The sequence below is a fragment of the Palaemon carinicauda genome, chromosome 41 (genome assembly GCF_036898095.1).
Source record: "Palaemon carinicauda isolate YSFRI2023 chromosome 41, ASM3689809v2, whole genome shotgun sequence".
Classification (NCBI taxonomy): Eukaryota; Metazoa; Arthropoda; class Malacostraca; order Decapoda; family Palaemonidae; genus Palaemon; species Palaemon carinicauda.
The window spans coordinates 23,211,289-23,233,242 of NC_090765.1; the positions used below are offsets into that span (position 1 = coordinate 23,211,289).

Here is a 21,954-nt window from a genome sequence, read left to right on the forward strand (position 1 = left end):
TAAGTAATCTACGTTTATTCAATTTGGTTGGAAGATTCCTTTTCCTAGTCAGAGTATTGTTAAAGATACTCTATTAGCAAAATAGGGTGGTAGCTCTTGGCTTACCTATTGCCCTCCAATTTCTATAAATCCTATGTTTTTTAAAGTTTCTGAAAATCTGCAGATAAAATGTCTGTATACCTATGCTGAAAGTAATCACCTTTTAAGCAGTTGGTCGATTAGCTTTTGCAAAAAGGCATTGATGACTATGATACTCGCATTTCTACCTTAAGTAACACCAAAATATATCCTAAAATTCTGGTCATGAAGCTTATGAGGTAAGTGTTTATGTTAATTTTGATTTTCACCCTGATACTCATGATGATCCTGTTTTCAAGCTCAAGAAATTGAAGATGGTGGTATTATTTTTCAATATTTAGCTAAAGCCTAGGAAATATTAATTTTTGATAGACACTACAGGACCTACAAGGAAGCAAAAATAACTTGGGTGTTTCTAAGGGAAGTGTTTTTAGCAGTTTTTTTATATTTGCGCTGAAAACAAGTTTTGCATAAGCAGATGATGCTACTATAATTGCAGCATTGCAATTATTGTTGTAAGCCCTTTAATTTTTATATTTAGCACTGAAAACAGGTGTGTTGCTTATAAAGATCATGTTATTCTATTTACATAAATATCAGTGTGGTTCTGAGCCATTTACTTTTTATATTTGGTCTTGAAAATAAACGTGTTACTTATACAATTGAATTAACTCTTTTATCTCTAAACAATTTCCTGAATTTAAATCTGGTTGTTGAATATCCCACGAGAGATTCGAAAGAAATTAATACACGGTGCAAGTTATGGAGAATGAAGTTAAGGTTAACCAAGTTTAGTATATGATTATTAGTAAGTTGCAAAAAAAAAAAAAAAAAAAAAAAAAAAAAAAAAAAAAAAAAAAAAAAAAAAAAAAAAAGTTACAGGAAATGCTTTAAACTGACATGTTTTCAATCATTTTCCCATTTTATCTTCTATAACTGACAGGCATCCTGTGGGTTTGGACTAAATTCTATTTCTAATTTTTTACCCCAGGGTTCAGCAACAATCACAGGGTACCGTCACTCAATTTATTTACTTGCTTAATAAAGATTCACATTACGATGATCATTCCAGACGATAGTTTTTTTTTTTTTTTTTTTTTTTTTTTTTTTTTTTTTTTTTTTTTTGTGGTGAACCCCATTACTTCGTCTTGGTTATTGTCCTAGAATATTTATTATTTACTTTCATTTTTTTTTCATTCTGGACCGGTCTCCCCATAAAAGCTCAAAGGCTTGTAGCAATCTGTCTTTCCAACTAGTGTTACAGTTTTTACGGTTATCATATATACCTTTCTTATACAGTAGGTGTATGAACTCGTGAATAATGAAGTAATATTTTCGAATATTGAATAAACTGGGGTTCATTCATGATTAACCATTTGAAGTATGTCGCGGAATGCTGGATATATATATATATATATATATATATATATATATATATATATATATATATATATATATATATATATATATATATATATATATATATATATATACACACACACACACATATATATATATATATATATATATATATATATATATATATATATATATAGATGTGTATATATATACATATATATGTATATAATATATATACATATATATATAGATGTATTATTTATATATATATATATATATATATATATATATATATATATATATATATATATATATTTATCCAGCATTCCACCTTTTCATACAACTGAGACCAAGATCAATCACATTACCAATCAAATGTTTGAAATTCTACATATGTCTTATAACAGTACGACACACCAGGGACAACCTGTTGTCTCATTTATGATTTTCTCACAGCCTGATTCAGAAACAAAGTCAAAAGCTCTTGAGCCATGGCAAGCAATAGGAGAAACAGATTTCAAACAGACCCTATGGTAAGCATTGAAATCAACAACAAAACAGAAGAGGCATTTCTGTCACCGTGCTGGGTTTTTCCCATGATGGCAAGATAGTGAAACATAGCATCATCTAAGTTTGAACTGTAGACTGAACACAGATAAAACTTTTTATGGCTGTCACACCCCTTAATGAGTCTCATGGCATCCATAGTCATAACTGGACTATAATTGAGAAGCAGTGTTAATTGCTTTGAGTTTTCTGGCATCCTGATAACGAAGGTCATTGACGCCACACAGTACTATTTTGCACTACTAACTCTTTTGCTCAAAGAATGTCATCATGTTTAACAATAAACCATGAATTTTCTAAGGATGAATGGATTTAACGTTTTTTTTTATCGCTATCCAGCAAAATATTATCAGGGATTTATGGTACGTGATATAGTTTCTTGGCAGTTTACTACCATTGCTAGAGCCGAAAAGCAAGTCGCTCTGTTGCACATCAAAACCTACAATTCACTTACAGTAGGTATATATGCTTTGTTCTCATTATGAGTTCTCAGGATAAAATTACTCACTAAACCAGTAAAAAACTTTTTATAAATATACCGGAAGCTTGGAACGCCTCTTGATAATGCAATACTTTTTTTCCCACAGGAAGGGGATGTCCTCAAAACCTCCATCACTTATCCATGTGTCAAAAGAGATGGCAGTTTGTACGCTGAGTGAGTTATACATAATATTTTATTGTCTGTTTATATTTACAAACACATAAAAAATACACAGTATATAGCCTACATTATTTGCCAAAGCAAATAAACTTTTGATCATAAAAAAGTTTCATAACCACACTCAACAATTATTTTATCTTTATATATACAGTGACCCCTCGTTTATTGCGGTAAACAGGTTCCAAGACTGGCCGTGATAGTTGAAATTCCGTGAAGTACGGACACCATATTTATCTAATTATTTAACATGTATTTGGACTTAGTTTCAAACCCTCCCTGTACTGTTAACAACCGACCCTTTATCAATAACAGGGAAAAATTTTAAGCAATATGAAATTGGTAGGTAAGTTTACCATACCATAAAACAAGGGCTAAATAACAGTAGTAAGCTATTGCTAAGTTTACCATACAGTAGAGAGGTTACTGTACTGTATGGCGAAGAATACGTAGCTATATACGATGTTATCCGCAAGCGTTAAATTCTAAAAAATACAGTATACATACAGTAATAATACAAAATACAATATCACGTTACTGTGCTGTATTATACGAGCATCGGTCAAAGCACCAATCACAGGCCCGATTACAAAATGGGAAGCTGGGATTCGTCGTCTCCCTCCCATGTACCAATCACAGCCCGTCTTACATCACATGTTGTTATCGAGACGGTACGCTTTGTGTTTTTCCAACAGCAGTTCATTCGATACTCTATGGACATTGCATCCCTGATGATTTTTTTTTTTGGTCATGTGAGTTTTTCAAGTTCACCTATTTTTTTTTTTTTTGTCCCTAGACTAGGAAATATTATTTATTATCAATATTTTAATGGATTTAATGAGAAGTTTTGGGTGTTCATATTTCATGATTTTTCTAGCATTTTCCAGAAAATCCACTATATATATATATATATATATATATATATATATATATATATATATATATATATATATATATATACACACACACACACACACACATATATATATATATATATATATATATATATATATATATATATATATATATATATATATATATATATATATACATATATATATATATATATATATATATATATATATATATATATATATATATATATATATATATATATATATATTTATATATATATGTATGTATGTATGTATGTATAATATAATAAAAAGTCCGCGAAATCGTATCACGGTTGAACTGCAACGTAGCGAGGAGTCACTTTATGTATATATGAAAAAAAAAATTACATTCTACTTAACCAAATAGAGAAATTGTTCAAACTTCTGCTTAAGCGCAGAGGCAAATATGATTCTGGAGATTATAGTAAGTTTTGTTTCAGCTCAAACACACACACACACACACACACACACACACACGCACACACACACACACACACACACAATTTAACAAGTATTGTGCTCCCATACACAAAGACTGTAGAAATATATCAGCAAAGGCAGTCTGATATTAATCACAATAATCACCTACCAAGAACACAGGCTAAAACGTCAAGTTTCTAGTAGCGAAACTTATTAAAAAGAAAAAAAAAAGTTGAATCTTGCAACCAAACTTATTTAAAAAAAAAAAAAAAAGTTGAATCTTGCAACTAAATTTATTTAAAAAAAAAAAAGTTGAATCTTATAACCAAACTTATTTAAAAAAAAAAAAAGTTGAATCTTGCAACCAAACTTATTTAAAAAAAAAAGTTGAATCTTATAACCAAACTTATTTAAGAAAAAAAAGTTGAATCTTGCAACCAAACTTATTTAAAAAAAAAAAAGTTGAATCTTGCAACCAAACTTATTTAAAAAAAAAAAGTTGAATCTTGCAACCAAACTTATTTAAAAAAAAAAAAGTTGAATCTTGCAACCAAACTTATTTAAAAAAAAAAAAAAAAGTTGAATCTTGCAACCAAACTTATTTAAAAAAAAAAAAAAAGTTGAATCTTGCAACCAAACTTATTTAAAAAAAAAAGTTGAATCTTGCAACCAAACTTATTTAAAAAAAAAAAACAGTTGAATCTTGCAACCAAACTTATTTAAAAAAAAAAAAAATTGAATCTTATAAAAAGAGATGCTAATCCTTTTGCGTAGACAAGAGGCCTAGAGGTTACAATATGAATTGATAACTTAAACCATCAAACTACTATTCTTTTACGGTATTTTAAATGTCCTTATTTTACATAATCTGAATTTTTCTTTGACATAATTACCTTTAAATGTTTTAAAACTTTTAAAGCAATTCAGTCGTTCTTTTTGTTATTCATGAAAGATTGGGATCTCTTTGCCTAGAATATTTTCAACTATTTGGTTGATGCATTCAGACTTTATTATCAATTTGTTTTCAGATTAAAGGGACTGCGCATAATGAAGCTAACCAAGTCTGATCTTCAAATGAGGCTGAAAATGGTAAGGTAGACATAACGTATTTTTTTCTTACTTTTTATGTTATAGAACTAAATTCCCTTCATTTCTCTTTCCTTCATATTTGTATCGAATTAATGGACCATGTCACAGACATTTTCTATTTCTATTGTAGTATTCTAAAAGGGACCATTTCTGAACGACAAGTATTTGTTTCCAAGAAAAAAAAGTGTTCCCTGAAAGTTAAACTTATGTATTAAAAAAAAAAAAAAAATAAAAAAAAAAAAATAAAATAAAATAAAGATTAAAACGACGCATTTGCAAATGATTTCCTGTAAGCTTTTTCTATTGATTTTGGCTAATACTTAATTTAGTTATACTTTCCAATGCTTATATGTTTGAAGTGTTATTTACATTTCAAATCACTTGCTTCTTTTCGCAAGCGTGGTGCACACATATTTTTCTGATTTTGACGTTATTGAATTTAGAAGAAAAAGCCCGGCACTGGGGCCTGGGAAGCCCTTCAGTGCCAACTTGCATCAGTGGAAAACCCCAGAGGGCGCAACGCGAAGAAAATATTAAGAGGCTTTATTTACCCAACCTAACCTGTCCTGGTTACCTACTGCTCCCACTGCAATCATTGAACTATGTCCGAGTCTTCTCTTGTTCAGGCTGTCCTTCAGGGCATCTATCTCAAACTAGTAACCGCATTCAGAAAACTAAGGTGATTCGCTTAAGATTTACATTTCCCTCGGTTAATCAATTTATTCATTAAACCAGCAATTCGAAAACGTCCTATATTTGATATTTCTTTAACTATGGTCATCGTATATTTCACTGTGGTACCAGGAGAATCGAAGTATTTTGGGGAAATTCAATATGTCAGAAGCCAAATGTCGAACTAAACGAACTCGAGGAATAGGGTACAAGGTCACAGACAGCTTCATGACATCAATTTTCTTTAGTAATGAAAGAGATATGAGATGATGCTATGTATCAAAGAAGAAATGATGCTATACTGTACATCAAAGCTGTTAATATAAATAAAATCTGTTACTATTCTTTTTTAATTACAATAATAATACTTCCCTATTTACACAATGTGTAACGCAGCCAAAATGAATCGGGATATAAATAATTTCGGGGAACAAAGCGTATATCTGTTTAAACCAATGAGACACTTTATCTGAAAGCGTTGCATATTTGAAAGATATATAACTTTAAGGTTTTATGCCTATCAATTTAGCCCAACTGAATTCCTATTGGGGAAAAAACATTCAGACCACATGGCGGTGCTGACCGAATTAGAAAGCAAGCATTATATCGAAACCAACATTCAAATGAGAATGAAATAGACCTATGCACGTAGGGTCCGTACAAAATGGACATTGTGCCTGCTTTGATATCAGCCCATCAGCAACCGGGGAATTATCTGGTGAAATTCTAACAAGGAGATCTTAACATTTGGTAAGCTTTACACTAATTTCATCCCAGGACTGAAGTTCATGCATTGTAATTAAGTCTTCATGCTCTACTCTTCAGTAGTATTCAATTTATAAAGTATGTTTTCACAATACTCTTAACTTAACCAATATCAAAAAATAAATTTATAATGTAAATTCGGTCTAATGTAGCCTAATATGAAATACAGGTTGTTAAACAGAAAGAAATTAACCGACGATAGTACCTAAAAACCATAGAATTAATAATAAAAGTTTGAACCACTAACAAAATACAATACACACCAATACTCCTTTTCGATCAGTAAATGATTCTTTTTTTTTCTAATTTGAACAATTGTGTATCAACGTGTCTTGACTAGTTGAACTTTGAAAATTGTCGTAGCTACAAAAGGGTTTGCTGTATTCGTACTGTACCACATTCGGACTTTCAAAATCATGCACCCAAGTTGACATATTTCATGGTTCCCTCTTATAAAAAGTCAGAAAACCTCAAATCAATCAATTTATCAACCCGATAAAAAGTCACTTTTACTATCAAATTTCGGTTATGGATGCAAAAAGATTAACACCTTTCAAGACTGAAAAATACCCTGGACAACAAAATAATGAAAAAAATTTTGGACACAAAGCTGTGAATAAAATTTGGCAAGTCAAAACTGATTAAAATTTTGCACGTCACAACTAAATAAAACTTTGTACGACAAAAGTGTGAATAAAATTTTGGTTGGACGACAAAACTGTGAATAAAATTTTGCCTGGACGACAAAACTGAATAAAATTTTGCACGACAAAACTCCACCCTTAATGAGTATTGCTTTTTTAACTATTAACCAACAGCCTATTCATCACAGTTCTCCTTTTGCAGACATGCGAGGAAGCCGAGGACACATGGAATCGGTTTCATTATCTACCTGGATGTCTTAGAATTGAGGCAACTCACCAAAACATCAACATCGCAGAACCCATTTACTCCAATAAAATCAGAGGCTTTCGTGAATCAAGTAAGACTACAGTCATTCCTTTCATTAATATAAACAAAAGAAATATTTTTTTCTTTCACCGGGTCTACTTAAGTGTAATCGGGTTATTGTTTATTGTGTCAAATCAAATAAATTTCCCTTCCATTTGTGAAATGAATCCTGCTTTTTTTACTCATGATGTTTATCATATACATATATATATATATATATATATATATATATATATATATATATATATATATATATATATATATATATATATATATATATATATATATATATATATATACACACACACACACATATATATATATATATATATATATATATATATATATATATATATATATATATATATATATATATATATATATATATACACACACACACACACACACATATATATATATATATATATATATATATATATATATATATATATATATATATATATATATATTATTTTGCTTAAGGATGCAAACACAAATATATAATTTCCAAGGGTTGGTAACAAAATTAATAGTAACTCATTAAATTTCATTTTTCTTGTGAAATCATCTGACGAATTAATTACATCTAGTCAATTGTGCGTGTCAAAAACACTTGAAATTCTTTATGGGTGTTTAACATAGTTTTTCGTTCCTTTTGGGTTGGTAACAAAATTAATAGTAACTCATTAAACTTCCTTTTTCTTGTGAAATCATCTGACGAATTAATTACATCTAGTCAATTGTGCGTGTCAAAAACACTTGAAATTCTTTATGGGTGTTTAACATAGTTTTTCGTTCCTTTTAAAAGTGTCCAATAACGTAACGAAGTCACGCTACTTATCAAAAGCGTTATAACTATATCATGTCTAACTTGAAATAAGTTTTACTTGTTTTGAAAGTTCCCAGTTAAAATTAATTTTATATATTTTCATAAACGCCGATAAAAGAATTTTCATACATACGAATTTCCAAGCAATATCTCTAAAAAATTACTCTTTAAAATAAAATGCAAATGAATTTGTATTTAAAAGGTTCTAAAGTCAAAAAAATATTTGAATTACTCCTGCATATGCCGATCACTAGCAATGGCTATATTATAATGTGTATTGTATCCCACTCACATCGATGATGTTCTCTGAGACAGTGGCTACTTTGCTTGAAATTTAAAAATGAACTGTTCCCATTTGAAGTTTGGTCATTACTAATAAGTTCTGGTTTACTGTATATTGAGTATTAAGTATGAATTTACAAAGAGTATAGGGTACTTTGACTAAAAGTCTCTTTTAAAGAGACCAAGCTGAAACACTTGCCTGAGATTTTAACTGAAGTGGTTGGTAAGTCCACCCTATGAGATCAATTAGGTATGCTATGCAAATGGCACTGATTTTGTGTTCCAGAAATTGAAGACTTTTTCTTTTTTCAGCATCAAATCTAAGAATTCATCGCCTTTCAACCACATTGCTGCGGACCGGAGGTGAATTGTGGCTGCTGACAGACCAGGTCAAGAAAAGTGAGTGGAAACGTCAATTACTTTGCCTTGAGGTTGCCTTTATAGTAGCACCTCAGGTTACGAGTTTAATTCACTCTTGGAACAAGCTTGTACCCTAAAATGCTCGTAACTTGAAATAATTTTTCCATTAAGAAATTAACAAAATTAATCCAATACATTCCACACATCCATAAATACACATATACTCTAATTTCTAAATGTTTTGTAATGATAATGATAATTATTTATAACCCCTAATAAAAGATAACTCATACTTTACCTAAGAGGTTGTGGCTGGCGTGAGGGAAATGAAAGAGAAGGAGGAGGGGGCTACAGCTTGGAGGAGAATTTTTTTCCATGAGAGCTTCCAGTAAAATATCGGTAGTTCTCTTTCGTCAACAATGTTCACAGTCACAAACTGAATCACTTAATTTATGCTTTCAGAACACTTGGTCGTCTTTTCTTACACTTCTTCTTCTTCTTTGTCTGCATCTTTTCCCACTTTATGCGGGGTCGATGTTTCTGGCCAGCGTTCTCCATCTACCTCTCTTCCACATTTCATCATATATACTGTATGCCCTAGCATTAATTCCAATCTCACAATTTCCACTGGCCATATTGGTTTTGGCTAATTTTTCATGGCCGGATGCCTTTCTTTTTTTACACTCGTATGTTAAAATTTGACACGAGACACATCAAGAGATGACTGGTTTCGCCTTTTCTTTGAAATTTTATGGAAATGAGGTAATGCATTGTCAGTAAAGAGATTCTCTGTTCACCCTGCCGAATCCTTATCTAGATGATTTGTTGCTAAAATATTTTGTAGGGTTTCCACATTCTTAACATCGCCCTAATTTCCCTTGAAGTGAAAGGTTTGTCAGTGTGTCCCTCTTTCTCAGATTAAATCTCCTCCTAAACTTCGTTGTTGTTACCCCATATACAATTCAAACAGCTTCTCGGTAGTCAGTTGCTTGCTATGTCCCTCAAGAAGATCGCTGATTTTGTCCTTGTCCACCTCCAACACCACAGTCTTTCCCATATACACAATTTATTCACTTACAGCCTACATGAGTTCAAATCCCTAAAAAAAAATGCATTCAGGAACACATTCAGCTCACAGATTCTTCCAAGCAGAATTTGGGGTTCTGATGGCAACCACTTCCCAGATTTTATCAATGATCCTGAAGCACTTGACAATATGGAAATGGTCTTTCTAAAAAACTGGGAGAAGGAGGTTGGTCCCTTCAGTGACCCCAAAGCATTGCTTGAACATTGCTACTAGGTAAAGGTTCTTGAAATTTGATAGTACCTGCTGATCCACGGGATGGATAATTGGAGTGGTGTTAAAGCCCCTATTACACTTATCCGGTTTCCTACGGCGCCATCAGTCGCGATGCTTGCATATTGTCAAACCGGAGCGTGTGATTGCAAATCGGTTGTATGAAAGCTCACCCATGTCGGTCATGGGTGAGCTTTCATACAACCGATTTGCAATCACACGCTCCGGTTTGACAATATGCAAGCATCGCGACTGATGGCGCCGTAGGAAACCGGATAAGTGTAATAGGGGCTTTAGGCGGCAGAAACTTGATCTTAACGAGTTTAAACTATTGTAATACGTCGTTTTCAAGGTCTGGAGGATGCGTAGGAGAATTTTCCATAGCTAACATGATTTGGAGTGGGAGGTCCTTCTCCAAAAGGTATTATTTATCTCAGGACCAAAATCCTCAATGACCCCATAAGCATACAAAGTGAGTCACCCAGTGACTTCCAAATGACATTCAGTTGTTTCTTTTTTACCAACCACTTCGTAAAGGGTTGTGGATCCTCCAAGTGATACACCACGAGCAGTTTGATTTTATAATCCCTACTGGCATTCACACAAAACAACAGGCTTAAACCGTCTTTAATAGGGTTATGACCATGAATTGCTTTTACTTCTGTTGTAATGAAGATCTTCTTGGGTATCTTCCAAACCAGATTGACCTCATCACAATTAAAAACTTGCTGCAGTATGTAATCCACAAGCCTTGACATTAGAGATTGCACAACACCATGGATGCCAGCTCTTCTCTTGAAATTTTCAAACACCCTCCGATTCGTCTTGAATGTTTGCTTTTCTTTTTCTGCTGATGTACCTGGCTTTTTCGACAGGTCAGCACACAATGCCTTTGATTCTTTACAAATAATATTTTCGGTAATCGTATCACCTGCTAACTGCTCTTCATTATCCCAGATAAGCAGCAACTCTTCAACATTATCGGGAACACGTGGCTGTTGTTTCATGAATGTAAGCACCCATTTTGCAACATCAATTCATTTGATTTCTTTTTTCTTCAGAAATGTACAAATCACGGATGTTATAAGATTGTACAGTTTTGCAAGGTTGACCACACACATATCTTGCTCACACTTCCGGACAATTTCCTTTATAAGTTCCACTGTAATTATCCCTTTCTTACAGTCTTTCTTAATCATATTGGGGGCCATTAACAATAGTATACAGTACAGTTGACTTTACAACGCTGCTCAAAATGTCTGTGCAATTGAACAAAAGTGATCTCAACTCAACAAAGAACAGTTCTAAAGATACTCATACAAAATTCCGCTTCTATAAGTGCTGCACAGAGTGGTGTACCAAGTATGCTGATGCAAACCAATTGGAGACAAAATGGAGTAAATCTCATTTAAACATAGCATGAACTCTGTGTGCGTGACATATGGGCACTGAGTAAATCTTCCCACTGCATATAGCATGATAGTTTTGTTTGCACTTGTCCACCAAAACTGGCCATACTGAGCAAATTTATACTTGCATGCCGACGCAACACTCGTAACCCAATACAAATTTCATTGAAAATTTGTTCATATTCGAATTTTCTTGTATTCAAAGTCACTCGTAACCCCGAGGTTCTTTTGTGGTTATTTCAGTTTCTTTTGATATGAAGTCAGTAAACTAACAGGTATTGGAATAAAATTCATGAAAAAGGTACATTTACACATATGATGAATTTGGTCACGTTTGCAGGCTGTCTTGATCGCTGTTAACTTATCACAAGTCTACTTAGCTGTAAATGGGCATCAGCAACTGCTTGGCCAAGAGTATTTTTGAGATACTATAAAGGTGTATATTTCTCATGTCCCCCATCTACACAAATATTGATATATAAATATATGTATGTATAGTTATATATGTGTGTATGTATGAATACATGTATGTACAGTATATATATATATATATATATATATATATATATATATATATATATATATATATATATATATATATATATATATATATATATATATATATATATACCAAGGCACTGTCCCCAATTTTGGGGGGTAGCTGACATCAAACAAATGAAACAAAAAAGGGACCTCTCCTCTCTACGTTCCTCCCAGCCTGACAAGGGATTCAACCGAGTTTGGCTGGTATTACTAGGGTGCCATAGCCACCCTCCCCCGTTATCCACCACAGATGAAGCTTCATAATGCTGAATCCCCTAATGCTGCTACCTCCACGGTCATCCAAGGCACCGGAGGAAGCAGCAAGGCCTACCGGAACAGCGTCACAATCACTCGCCATTTATTCCTATTTCTAGCACGCTCTCTTGCCTCTCTATCCTCCTATCACCCAGAGTTTTTTTTCACTCCATCCAGCCACCCAAACCTTGGCCTTCCTCTTGTACTTCTCCCATTAACTCTTGTATTCATCACCTTCTTTAGCAGACAGCCATTTTCCATTCTCTCAACATGGCCAAACCACCTCAACACATTCATACCCACTCTAGTTGCTAACTCATTTCTTACACCCATTCTCACCCTCACTACTTCGTTCCTAACCCTATCTACTCAAGATACACTAGCCATACTCCTTAGACACTCCATCTCAAACACATTCAATTTCTGTCTCTCCATCACTTCCATTCCCCACAACTCCGATCCATACATCAAAGTTGGTACAATCACTTTCTCATACAGAACTCTTTACATTCATGCCCAACCCTCTATTTTTTACTACTCCCTTAACTGCCCCCAACACTTTGGCTCCTTCATTCACTCTCTGACGTACATCTGCTTCCAGTCCACCATTTGCTGCAACAACAGATCCCAAGTACTTAAACTGATCCACCTCCTCAAGTAACTCTCCATTCAACATGACATTCAACCTCCCATCACCTTCCCTTCACGTATATCTCATAACCTTACTCTTACCCCCATTAACTCTCCACTTCCTTCTCTTACACACCCTTCCAAATTCTGTCACTAATGGGCCAAGCTTCTCTTCCTCGTCTGCAACCAGTATAGTATCATCCGCAAACAACTACTGATTTACCTCCCATTCATAGTCATTTTCGTCTACCAGTTTCAATCCTCGTCCAAGCACTCGAGTATTCACCTATCTCACCACTCCATCAACATATAAGTTAAACAACCATGGCGATATCACACATCCCTGTCTCATCCCCACTTTCACCGGAAACCAATCGCTCACTTCATTTCCTATCCTAACACATGCTTTACTACCTTTGTAGAAACTTTTCACTGCTTGCAATAACCTTCCACCAACTCTATATAACCTTATCACATTCCACATTGCTTCCCTATCAACTCTATCATATGCTTTCTCCAGATCCATAATTGCAACACACACCTCCTAACCTTTTGCTAAATATTTCTCGCATATCTGCCTAATTGTTAAAATCCGATTCATACAACCCCTACCTTATCTAAAACCACCTTGTACTTCTAAAATTGCATTCTCTGTTTTATCCTTAATCTTATTTATCAGTACTCTACCATACACTTTTCCAACTACACTTAACAAACTAATACCCCTGGAATTACAACGTTCATGCACATCTCCCTTACCCTTATATAATGGTACAATACACGCACAAACCCAATCTACTGGTACCATTGACATCACAAAACACATATTAAACAATCTCACCAACCATTCAAGTACAGTCACACCCCCATCCTTCAACATCTCAGCTCTCACACCATCCATACCATATGCTTTTCCTACTCTCGTTTCATCTAGTGCTCTCCTCACTTCCTCTCTTGTAATCTCTCTCTCATTCTCATCTCCCATCACCGGCACCTCAACACCTGCAACAGCAATTATATCTGCCTCCCTATTATTCTCAAAATTCAGTGTAAACTTTCAAAATATTCCACCCACCTTTTCCTTGCCTCCTCTCCTTTTAACAACCTTCCATTTCCATCTTTCACTGTCTGTTCAATTCTTGAACCAGCTTTCCTTACTCTCTTCACTTCTTTCCAAAACTTCTTCTTATTCTCTTCATAAGAATGACCCAATCCCTGACCCCACCTCAGGCCACCTGCCCTCGTTACCTCACTTACCTTGCACTTTACTTCCACATTTTTCTCTCTATATCTTTCATACTTCTCTACACTATTACTCTGCAGCCATTCTTCAAAAGCCCTCTTTTTCTCTTCCACTTTTACCTTCACTCCTTCATTCCACCATTCACTGCCCTTCCTCGTGCTGCCTCCAACAAACTTCTTGCCACACACATCACTTGCAATCCCAACCAAATTTTCTTTTACTAACTACCACTCCTCCTCTAAATTACCAGTTTCTCTTACTTTCACTTCGTCATATGCCATTTTCAACCTTTCTTGATATTTACTTTTTACCCCCGTTTTTATTAGCTCTTCAACCCTCACTAGCTCCCTTTTACATCCACCTACTCTATTCTCCCACTCATTTGCTACAACTAATTTTGCTTCCACCAAAAAATGATCAGACATACCGTTAGCATTACTCCTAAATACGTGCACGTCTTTCAATCTTCCAAACATTCCTTTCATTATCAACACATAATCCATTAACGCCCTTTCTACCACTCTTCCATTTGTCACTCTTACCCATATATATATATATATATATATATATATATATATATATATATATATATATATATATATATATATACATATGTGTATCTAGGATAAAAACATAATTCATAATTATACATTAGAGAAAAAATCAAATAACTTATTGTCGTGTTAATAATTTAATTCTTGATTTTCAATAAGTCATTACAATCTTTGCATGAGACTCTTGAAATTTACTTATATTTCATAGGAATCTTTATAACCTCTTGTAGAATTATAATGAAATTATTAGCTCAGCCTCGTGGGAATGAAACATAATTCTGCAATATAAAAAGGGAGACATGGCTAATGTTCAGCAATAAAGAAGGAACGAATGGGGCAGACCAACCTGCAGTTTTAGGGGATCTCTAAAGGCCTTTTACCTGTTGAATTACTTCTATTACTTTGAATTATCGAATAGTACCCCTTACTACTAAGCCAATTACTGGCAGATTTAGAGTTCATATCAAATATCAAAATGCATGTATTCTACAAGAAGAAAAGCGATCGTCAGCTTAAAATTCATGTTTTATAAAATAAAATGTCAAAATTGTAATAAATTCTATAATCCTCCATGCGAAAAATATAACGAAAATGAAAGAGCAAAACTATTCGAAAAGGAAGAAAGATTCATTTTACAGGCGCGTTTTATTTTTTTCTTTAAAGAAGAGGACACGTCACAAGACAACTAGGTCCTAAATATATTAGCAGATAAGTAATTAAATAAAAGGGGCTTTTCAGTGAGTTTCGACATTTCTGGACATATATATATATATATATATATATATATATATATATATATATATATATATATATATATATTTGTATACACACACACACACACATATATATATATATATATATATATATATATATATATATATATATATATGTATATATATATATATATATATGTATATATATATATATATATATATATATATATATATATATATATATATATATATATATATATATATACAGGTATATATATATACTGTATATGAGATGAAATTTCACTACTATCTCATACTTTCTATAAGAAACGAGCTAACAAAAGCTGAAATGGGAGGAAGGGAGAATAAAAAACAGAAATTCCAACAGCAAAGGTAAAGAAAATGAGACGAATTTAGTGACTTGATATCCAAGAAAACAAAACAAAATACAAACTAATAAACGTCCGAAACAGAAAATGACACAATTCAGGAAGGAACGATAACAACAGCACTCATGAAAGATTTGGTCTTGTTACAATTTTTGCTATGCATCTTATTGCCCAAAATAAGGTCTTATTAATATACCAGCCTTGTGACCCCCGTATAACATTAACTTATTCCTATTACTTTACCTGTGACAAAGTAAGCCTATTATATTGACATACTTGTTCAATAAATCTATCTTGACAATGAGTTTATAATACTTTGTCCTTTTGCCACAATGAGATGACATCGAAGTCCTGCTCAGGAGCGAAGCCACCAAATCCGTGAGCGCGTGTAAGATAGATGCTGTCCATCACCAGTATACAATAGTCTGCAGGTATGACTTCATCTTTTTGACTGCTTATTAACATTCCCCACACCTAACACCCCCCCCCCTTTCTACTTCTTTATCTCTCGCATACACAGGCAAGGCACCCACCTTGTATTCGTACTAGCCATAGCTCTATATCAACCTGACCCCAGTAGTCGACTCATCAGTAGTAGTAATATAAAGGTCCACTGGAAATCGAAGGGCATGATGCTATGTAATCTCATCTCGAATGGCCTGCTGGGAGTCAAGCAACTAACATCGTTTGGAACTAGCTTCTTCTAGGGAAAGATAACCTATAGTTACATATATATAGAGATTAGTTCACCAAACGTTTAACAGGGCTCCACAAGGCACTAGAAGAGTTGGAAGACACAGGCCTACATGTCTGAGGACTATGAAACATTAAGTAGGAGATGATGAATGGAGAAATATTGAATTAAAAGCTCAAGACAAAGACGAATGGCGAAATCTAACTGAAGCCCTTTGCATCAATAGGCGTAGGAGATGATATATATATATATATATATATATATATATATATATATATATATATATATATATATATATATATATATATATAATCATCACCATCATAAGCCGTTGCTAGTCCACTGCAGAACAAATGCCACAGACATGTCCTTCCACACGTGTCTGTTTATGGTCTTTCTATCTGTGCAAGTCTATACTCACAAATTCTCCTAGTTCGTCAGTCCATCGTCTTCTCTTTCTTCTCCTGCTTCGTTTGCAATCTATAGGGAACCATTCTGTTATTCTTAATGTCTATCTAGTATCTGTCATTCCCATTATATGTCCTGCCCATGTCCATTTCTTTTTCTTACATGTTATTAGAATTTCTTCTACTTTAGTTATCTCTCGAATCTATGTTACTCTTTTTCTCTCTCCTAGAGTTATTCCCGTCGTTATTCTTTCTATAGGTCTTCAAGTTGTAACTAACTTGTGTTCTAAGGCTTTAGTAAGGCTCCGAAGTTTATGATGCATAAGTTAATACTGGTAGGACAATCTCATTAAATACTTTTGTTTTTTAGAGAAAGTGGCATTTTACTTTTCATAACCTCATTTTATTTACCAAAAGCTCCCCATCCCATGCTTATCCTTCTTTTAATTTCGGTTTCGTGTGAACTCCCACCTGGCATAAATATAAAAATTAAAGAAAATAAAAAAGCATTTTCAAATCACATACAAAATATAATCCACGAGAGTCTAGAGACTCTAGATAATGTTTTCCAGAACACCATTTAAAGTTTTTTTTTTTTTTTTTTCCAGCATACCTGAGATTGGAAACCGAGACAGGAAAATGCCGCTACAAATGAAATTGTTTCTCCGTCGTCCATCTGATGACACGACGAGTTCTCCTTTCGAGGTAACCCTCAGAGAAGATTACCCACGTAAGTAGGGGACTTGGTTGGGATTTTCTAGCTTCAGTCTTTTAGTACTTCTATGTGCTTAGTAAAACATGCCATTCATTTGATTATGCCGAATTGTTCAGTCTGACTTCAGATCTTGTGCTTCATATACGACGAACTCGGACCCCATTTATTATTATTATTATTATTATTATTATTATTATTATTATTATTATTATTATTATTATTATTATTATTATTATTATTATTATTATTGTGTTTTTATGCTTTTATTTATCTTCTATATAATTGTATTTGCCTTTGTTAAGGGTATACGAAGCAGAGAAATAATGTTTGACGATGTTAATAAAAAAAAAAAACTGACTTTGAAGTTGAATATATTAAATACCATTTTAAAGGCCAGATTGTATGTTTTAATTCGTAAATATCGTTTTTCTTACCACACAGCTGCGAAAAGAAAACGAGAAAGTTCAGATAGACTATTGAACTGGGATAACTACAATGGCTTAAATAATAAACTTACTGAAAGTGAAATGATCAACTTGGACCAGAGCAGTGTTGTGGCAGGCGAGGCAGCGTCTCTCCAAGCAATTCAAGAAAATTTCCATTCTGCAAGAACCGCTTCTCCTCAGGTGGCACAGCAGGCACCAGTGCCTTCGAATGTATGCAACAATGTTTTACCATTAAACAATCAAAGCTCAAGTGGCAATGTGCCATGGTTACAAAGTTCTGCAATTCCAACGATGACATGCAATGTGCAGACACCTAACATAAATACTGGCTTGCAACAATGGCAATTACAGCAACAACACCCTCAACTACTGCATAAGCAACAGCTACAGCAGCAAGTTTATAATCAACAGCAAATCTGCCCTCCCCTACCAAATCAGCACCAACCAATGCAGCATCCCTTCGTGAAAGGTTTATATCCGCAAAACCCGGCAGATTTGCATCATTCGCCAGACACCAACCAACAGCAATTTTGTCATCTCTCACCCGAAACGATTCCACAGCCACTATCAAATTATTCAAGTTTCTCTGCACAGTCGGAAGAAGGCACGGCTTCATTCTCCACTCCACCGTCACTATATACTGAAGAACCGATCGCCAATAATCACGTGACCAACATGGATACCTCTCAGCTAAGTAAGTTTATCAAATCAACTGTAATTTATATTTCATTTAACAAATCACTCGATAATACTCGTTCATCTGAACCAAAAATCTATTTTAATCTAATAAAACCAATATCTAATCAACTGTACCAAAGATAGTTGATACCACCTGGCCAGACGAATAAGCTTTTGTCACACGGAATAAAAGTAGACCATGCCGTAATCATCACTAATTGTCAACACAGACCACTTTAACTTTTACTAAACGTCTATATCTTTTTTTTTTTTTTTTTTTTTTTTTTTTTTTTTAATTAACATGAGCCCTTTCTCCACATAACACAATGTTGTGTGCACTGCCCATTAGGTGATTGTTTAAGCTTTGAACCAAGAAAACGTTGTGAGACAGCAAACCTACAGGTAGCCAATCCAGCAAACCCACCCCAACACCCCCACCCCCACCCCCACCCCGCCTTTCCCTCCGACCCCAGATATCTTATCCAAATGCGAATCTCTCTAAATACCTGGCTACTCAATGCCAGTCCCGAGCTTCATGTTAGCCAATGTCCACAAAAAAATCTTTTGCATTACCCTGCTAACTGTCCGTCTGTCTGTAAAGATTGCCTTGCCTTGTGCAAGACACAGGCTCTTGCGTTGGCAGCCCTTAAACGAATGTAATTGTAATTTACCCTAATTTACTTTGAAAACGGGAAATCCCTGCTAACGAACAAACAGAACCAAAGACACGTCCTCCAGATAGTTCGTTGGTGGAAGTGTATAAGGAGGAATTATTTTCCTTCATAAAAGTATTCTTTCTCCTCGGATGATCTCAAAACAAGGTTTTCGACGTTTTAACGAGATGGTCGCACCTCGAGCCCAATGTGCATCAAATATAAAGAAAAGCTCATTAGAAATTCTATTCTTATTACGATGTAAACGTGTCTTCCACGCTCATCATCATCATTATTGCTAATCATCATCATTATTTACTCTGTATCAGTTGAAGTTGCAATATTGGAAAGTATTATAGATATTCCTTCGGTGGCATGGAACACAGATTTTAAATTATATTTCTTTATAGAAAAAGACTTTTACTAGTATCATGTAATCTTGATTATAGACAGAATTCAAAAACAAAAGCACAATCGGCTGGGTAAAGGTAATTATGACGATAATAAAGATGGTAAACATCGTCTCTTAAAAAGCATTTAACAATATTACTAAATACTGTCTCAAAGTTCATACTGAAATTCTTAAATAAAGTTCTGAATGAAAATCTACTTGACAATTACATCAACAAAAACATATCAATTCACTATAACCATAAAACACTCAAAATCTACTTGACAATTACATCAACAAAAACATATCAATTCACTATAACCATAAAACACTCAAAATCTACTTGACAATTACATCAACAAAAACATATCAATTCACTATAACCATAAAACACTCAAAATCTACTTGACAATTACATCAACAAAAACATATCAATTCACTATAACCATAAAACACTCAAAATCTACTTGACAATTACATCAACAAAAACATATCAATTCACTATAACCATAAAACACTCATTTTCAATATAGAAAAATAATTCCACCAATTAACGATTAAGTTCTGTATGAGAGAATAAACAATTCACAATAATAATGCCATAATTATGATTATGCAATTGGTATAAAAAAAAACAGTCATTATCAAGATCCAAACAAGACTCCAGTTTTTACTACAAAGAATTTATCAAGGTCAGTGATATTTTCACAAGTTTTAACAAATCAGGTCATATAAAATGTTGACATCACTGAGCTAAATATATCTCCATCTGCCAAAGAATTCGAGGAATACTCTCTGAAAAAGCCTAGTACCCTACTAAATCTAGGATGGAAATTTCCCACAAGATCTGCTTTTAAACTGTCCTCTAATGAAATCCTTCACTAAAATGAAGACGTTTCCTTTCCAGCACACGATGGAGGCTCGTCATACACTGACATCTTAGAAATGTTGCGATTGCATGGATACGAATTTGATTCACACAAGAACAATGATAACTCAGGTGGTGAGTTTCAATCCCAGTATGTGACACATGCTAATATTGGCAAGCAAGCACTTCGTAGAACTGCAGGCCGCTGCTCTCCTGCTCTTGCCTTGGCCAAATACGAACATGACACACGCAGTGAGAAAGTTTCCGAATGGGACGAGAATAGTGAGGATGATTATGCATGTGACTCTGATGATAAGGAAAATGATGAATACGACGTACCAGGTAAGAATAAATCCAAGATTGTCATACAGAGTAAAGGAAATTACGCCTATAAAGCAAGGGCTTTGGATAAAGTAGGGCATGGACCACGAGTCCCAAAAGGCCACACCAAAGACTATCGTCTGATTTACCATCAGGATTCGAACGGTAAGACACTTCCGTGATTTTGCATGATAATAAATTTTTTCTTTCATCATATGTAAATAACAATAACAACAAATACATCCGTTTCTAGTTCACTGCACGACAAACGCCTCAGTCAGTAATACATTGTAATACATTATATTTTACTATAACATATTAACTGTACTATATGGTATTATATTTACTGCAATAAATTATATGAGTTTGGTTGCTATTTCACAGCTATTACCTTAATCAAACTTCTAAAGATATATAAACAACCTTATAGACTTCATCTTAAACGTTGTTTTGGTTTCCAGGAACATCTCCATCTACAGTTGTGAAAGATGAGGAAGTGGATAACCAAACGGATGAAGGTAAGATTTGGGTTGATTTATGTTGTTTGTACGCTAACGAAATCATGAGTAAAACTCCTTCAGCAGTTTTACTCTCATTATAAAGAACAGACCACTTGAAATCAACGGTGTGTAAAATCATGAACTGTGAACTTTTCTAGAAAATTAAAATCCTGCTGATATTTGTCTTTTTACAAAATAGATCTCAAACTTTCATAAATTTGATAATCATGACAGTCTTTGTATCTTCGAATCAGGATAACCCTTTCAATGTTTAGGAAGGTCAAGGTTCAGTAATTAAGGATTTTAGTTAACCGATAAAAAT

The 21,954-nt window shown here is 33.7% G+C and overlaps 2 protein-coding genes across 4 annotated transcripts in view; one reads left to right on the forward strand and one right to left on the reverse strand.

Annotated features, from left to right (window-relative positions):
* The window catches only part of LOC137632332 (WD repeat domain phosphoinositide-interacting protein 4-like), a 336,255-nt gene that overhangs the window by 110,594 nt on the left and 203,707 nt on the right, over nt 1–21,954 (reverse strand). The window lies entirely within an intron of this gene.
* The window catches only part of LOC137632330 (trichohyalin-like), a 69,302-nt gene that overhangs the window by 33,734 nt on the left and 13,614 nt on the right, over nt 1–21,954 (forward strand). Inside the window, exons 5-13 of one of the 3 annotated variants that reach the window (XM_068364260.1) lie at nt 2,592–2,659; nt 5,007–5,067; nt 7,351–7,486; nt 8,879–8,965; nt 16,297–16,390; nt 17,669–17,790; nt 18,217–18,915; nt 20,851–21,297; nt 21,594–21,650. In XM_068364260.1, coding sequence (XP_068220361.1) covers nt 2,592–2,659; nt 5,007–5,067; nt 7,351–7,486; nt 8,879–8,965; nt 16,297–16,390; nt 17,669–17,790; nt 18,217–18,915; nt 20,851–21,297; nt 21,594–21,650 — 1,771 coding nt within the window. Of the gene's footprint in view, nt 1–2,591; nt 2,660–5,006; nt 5,068–7,350; nt 7,487–8,878; nt 8,966–16,296; nt 16,391–17,668; nt 17,791–18,216; nt 18,916–20,850; nt 21,298–21,593; nt 21,651–21,954 lie in introns of those variants that run through there. The other 2 variants (XM_068364261.1, XM_068364262.1) reach the window with 2 other exon arrangements.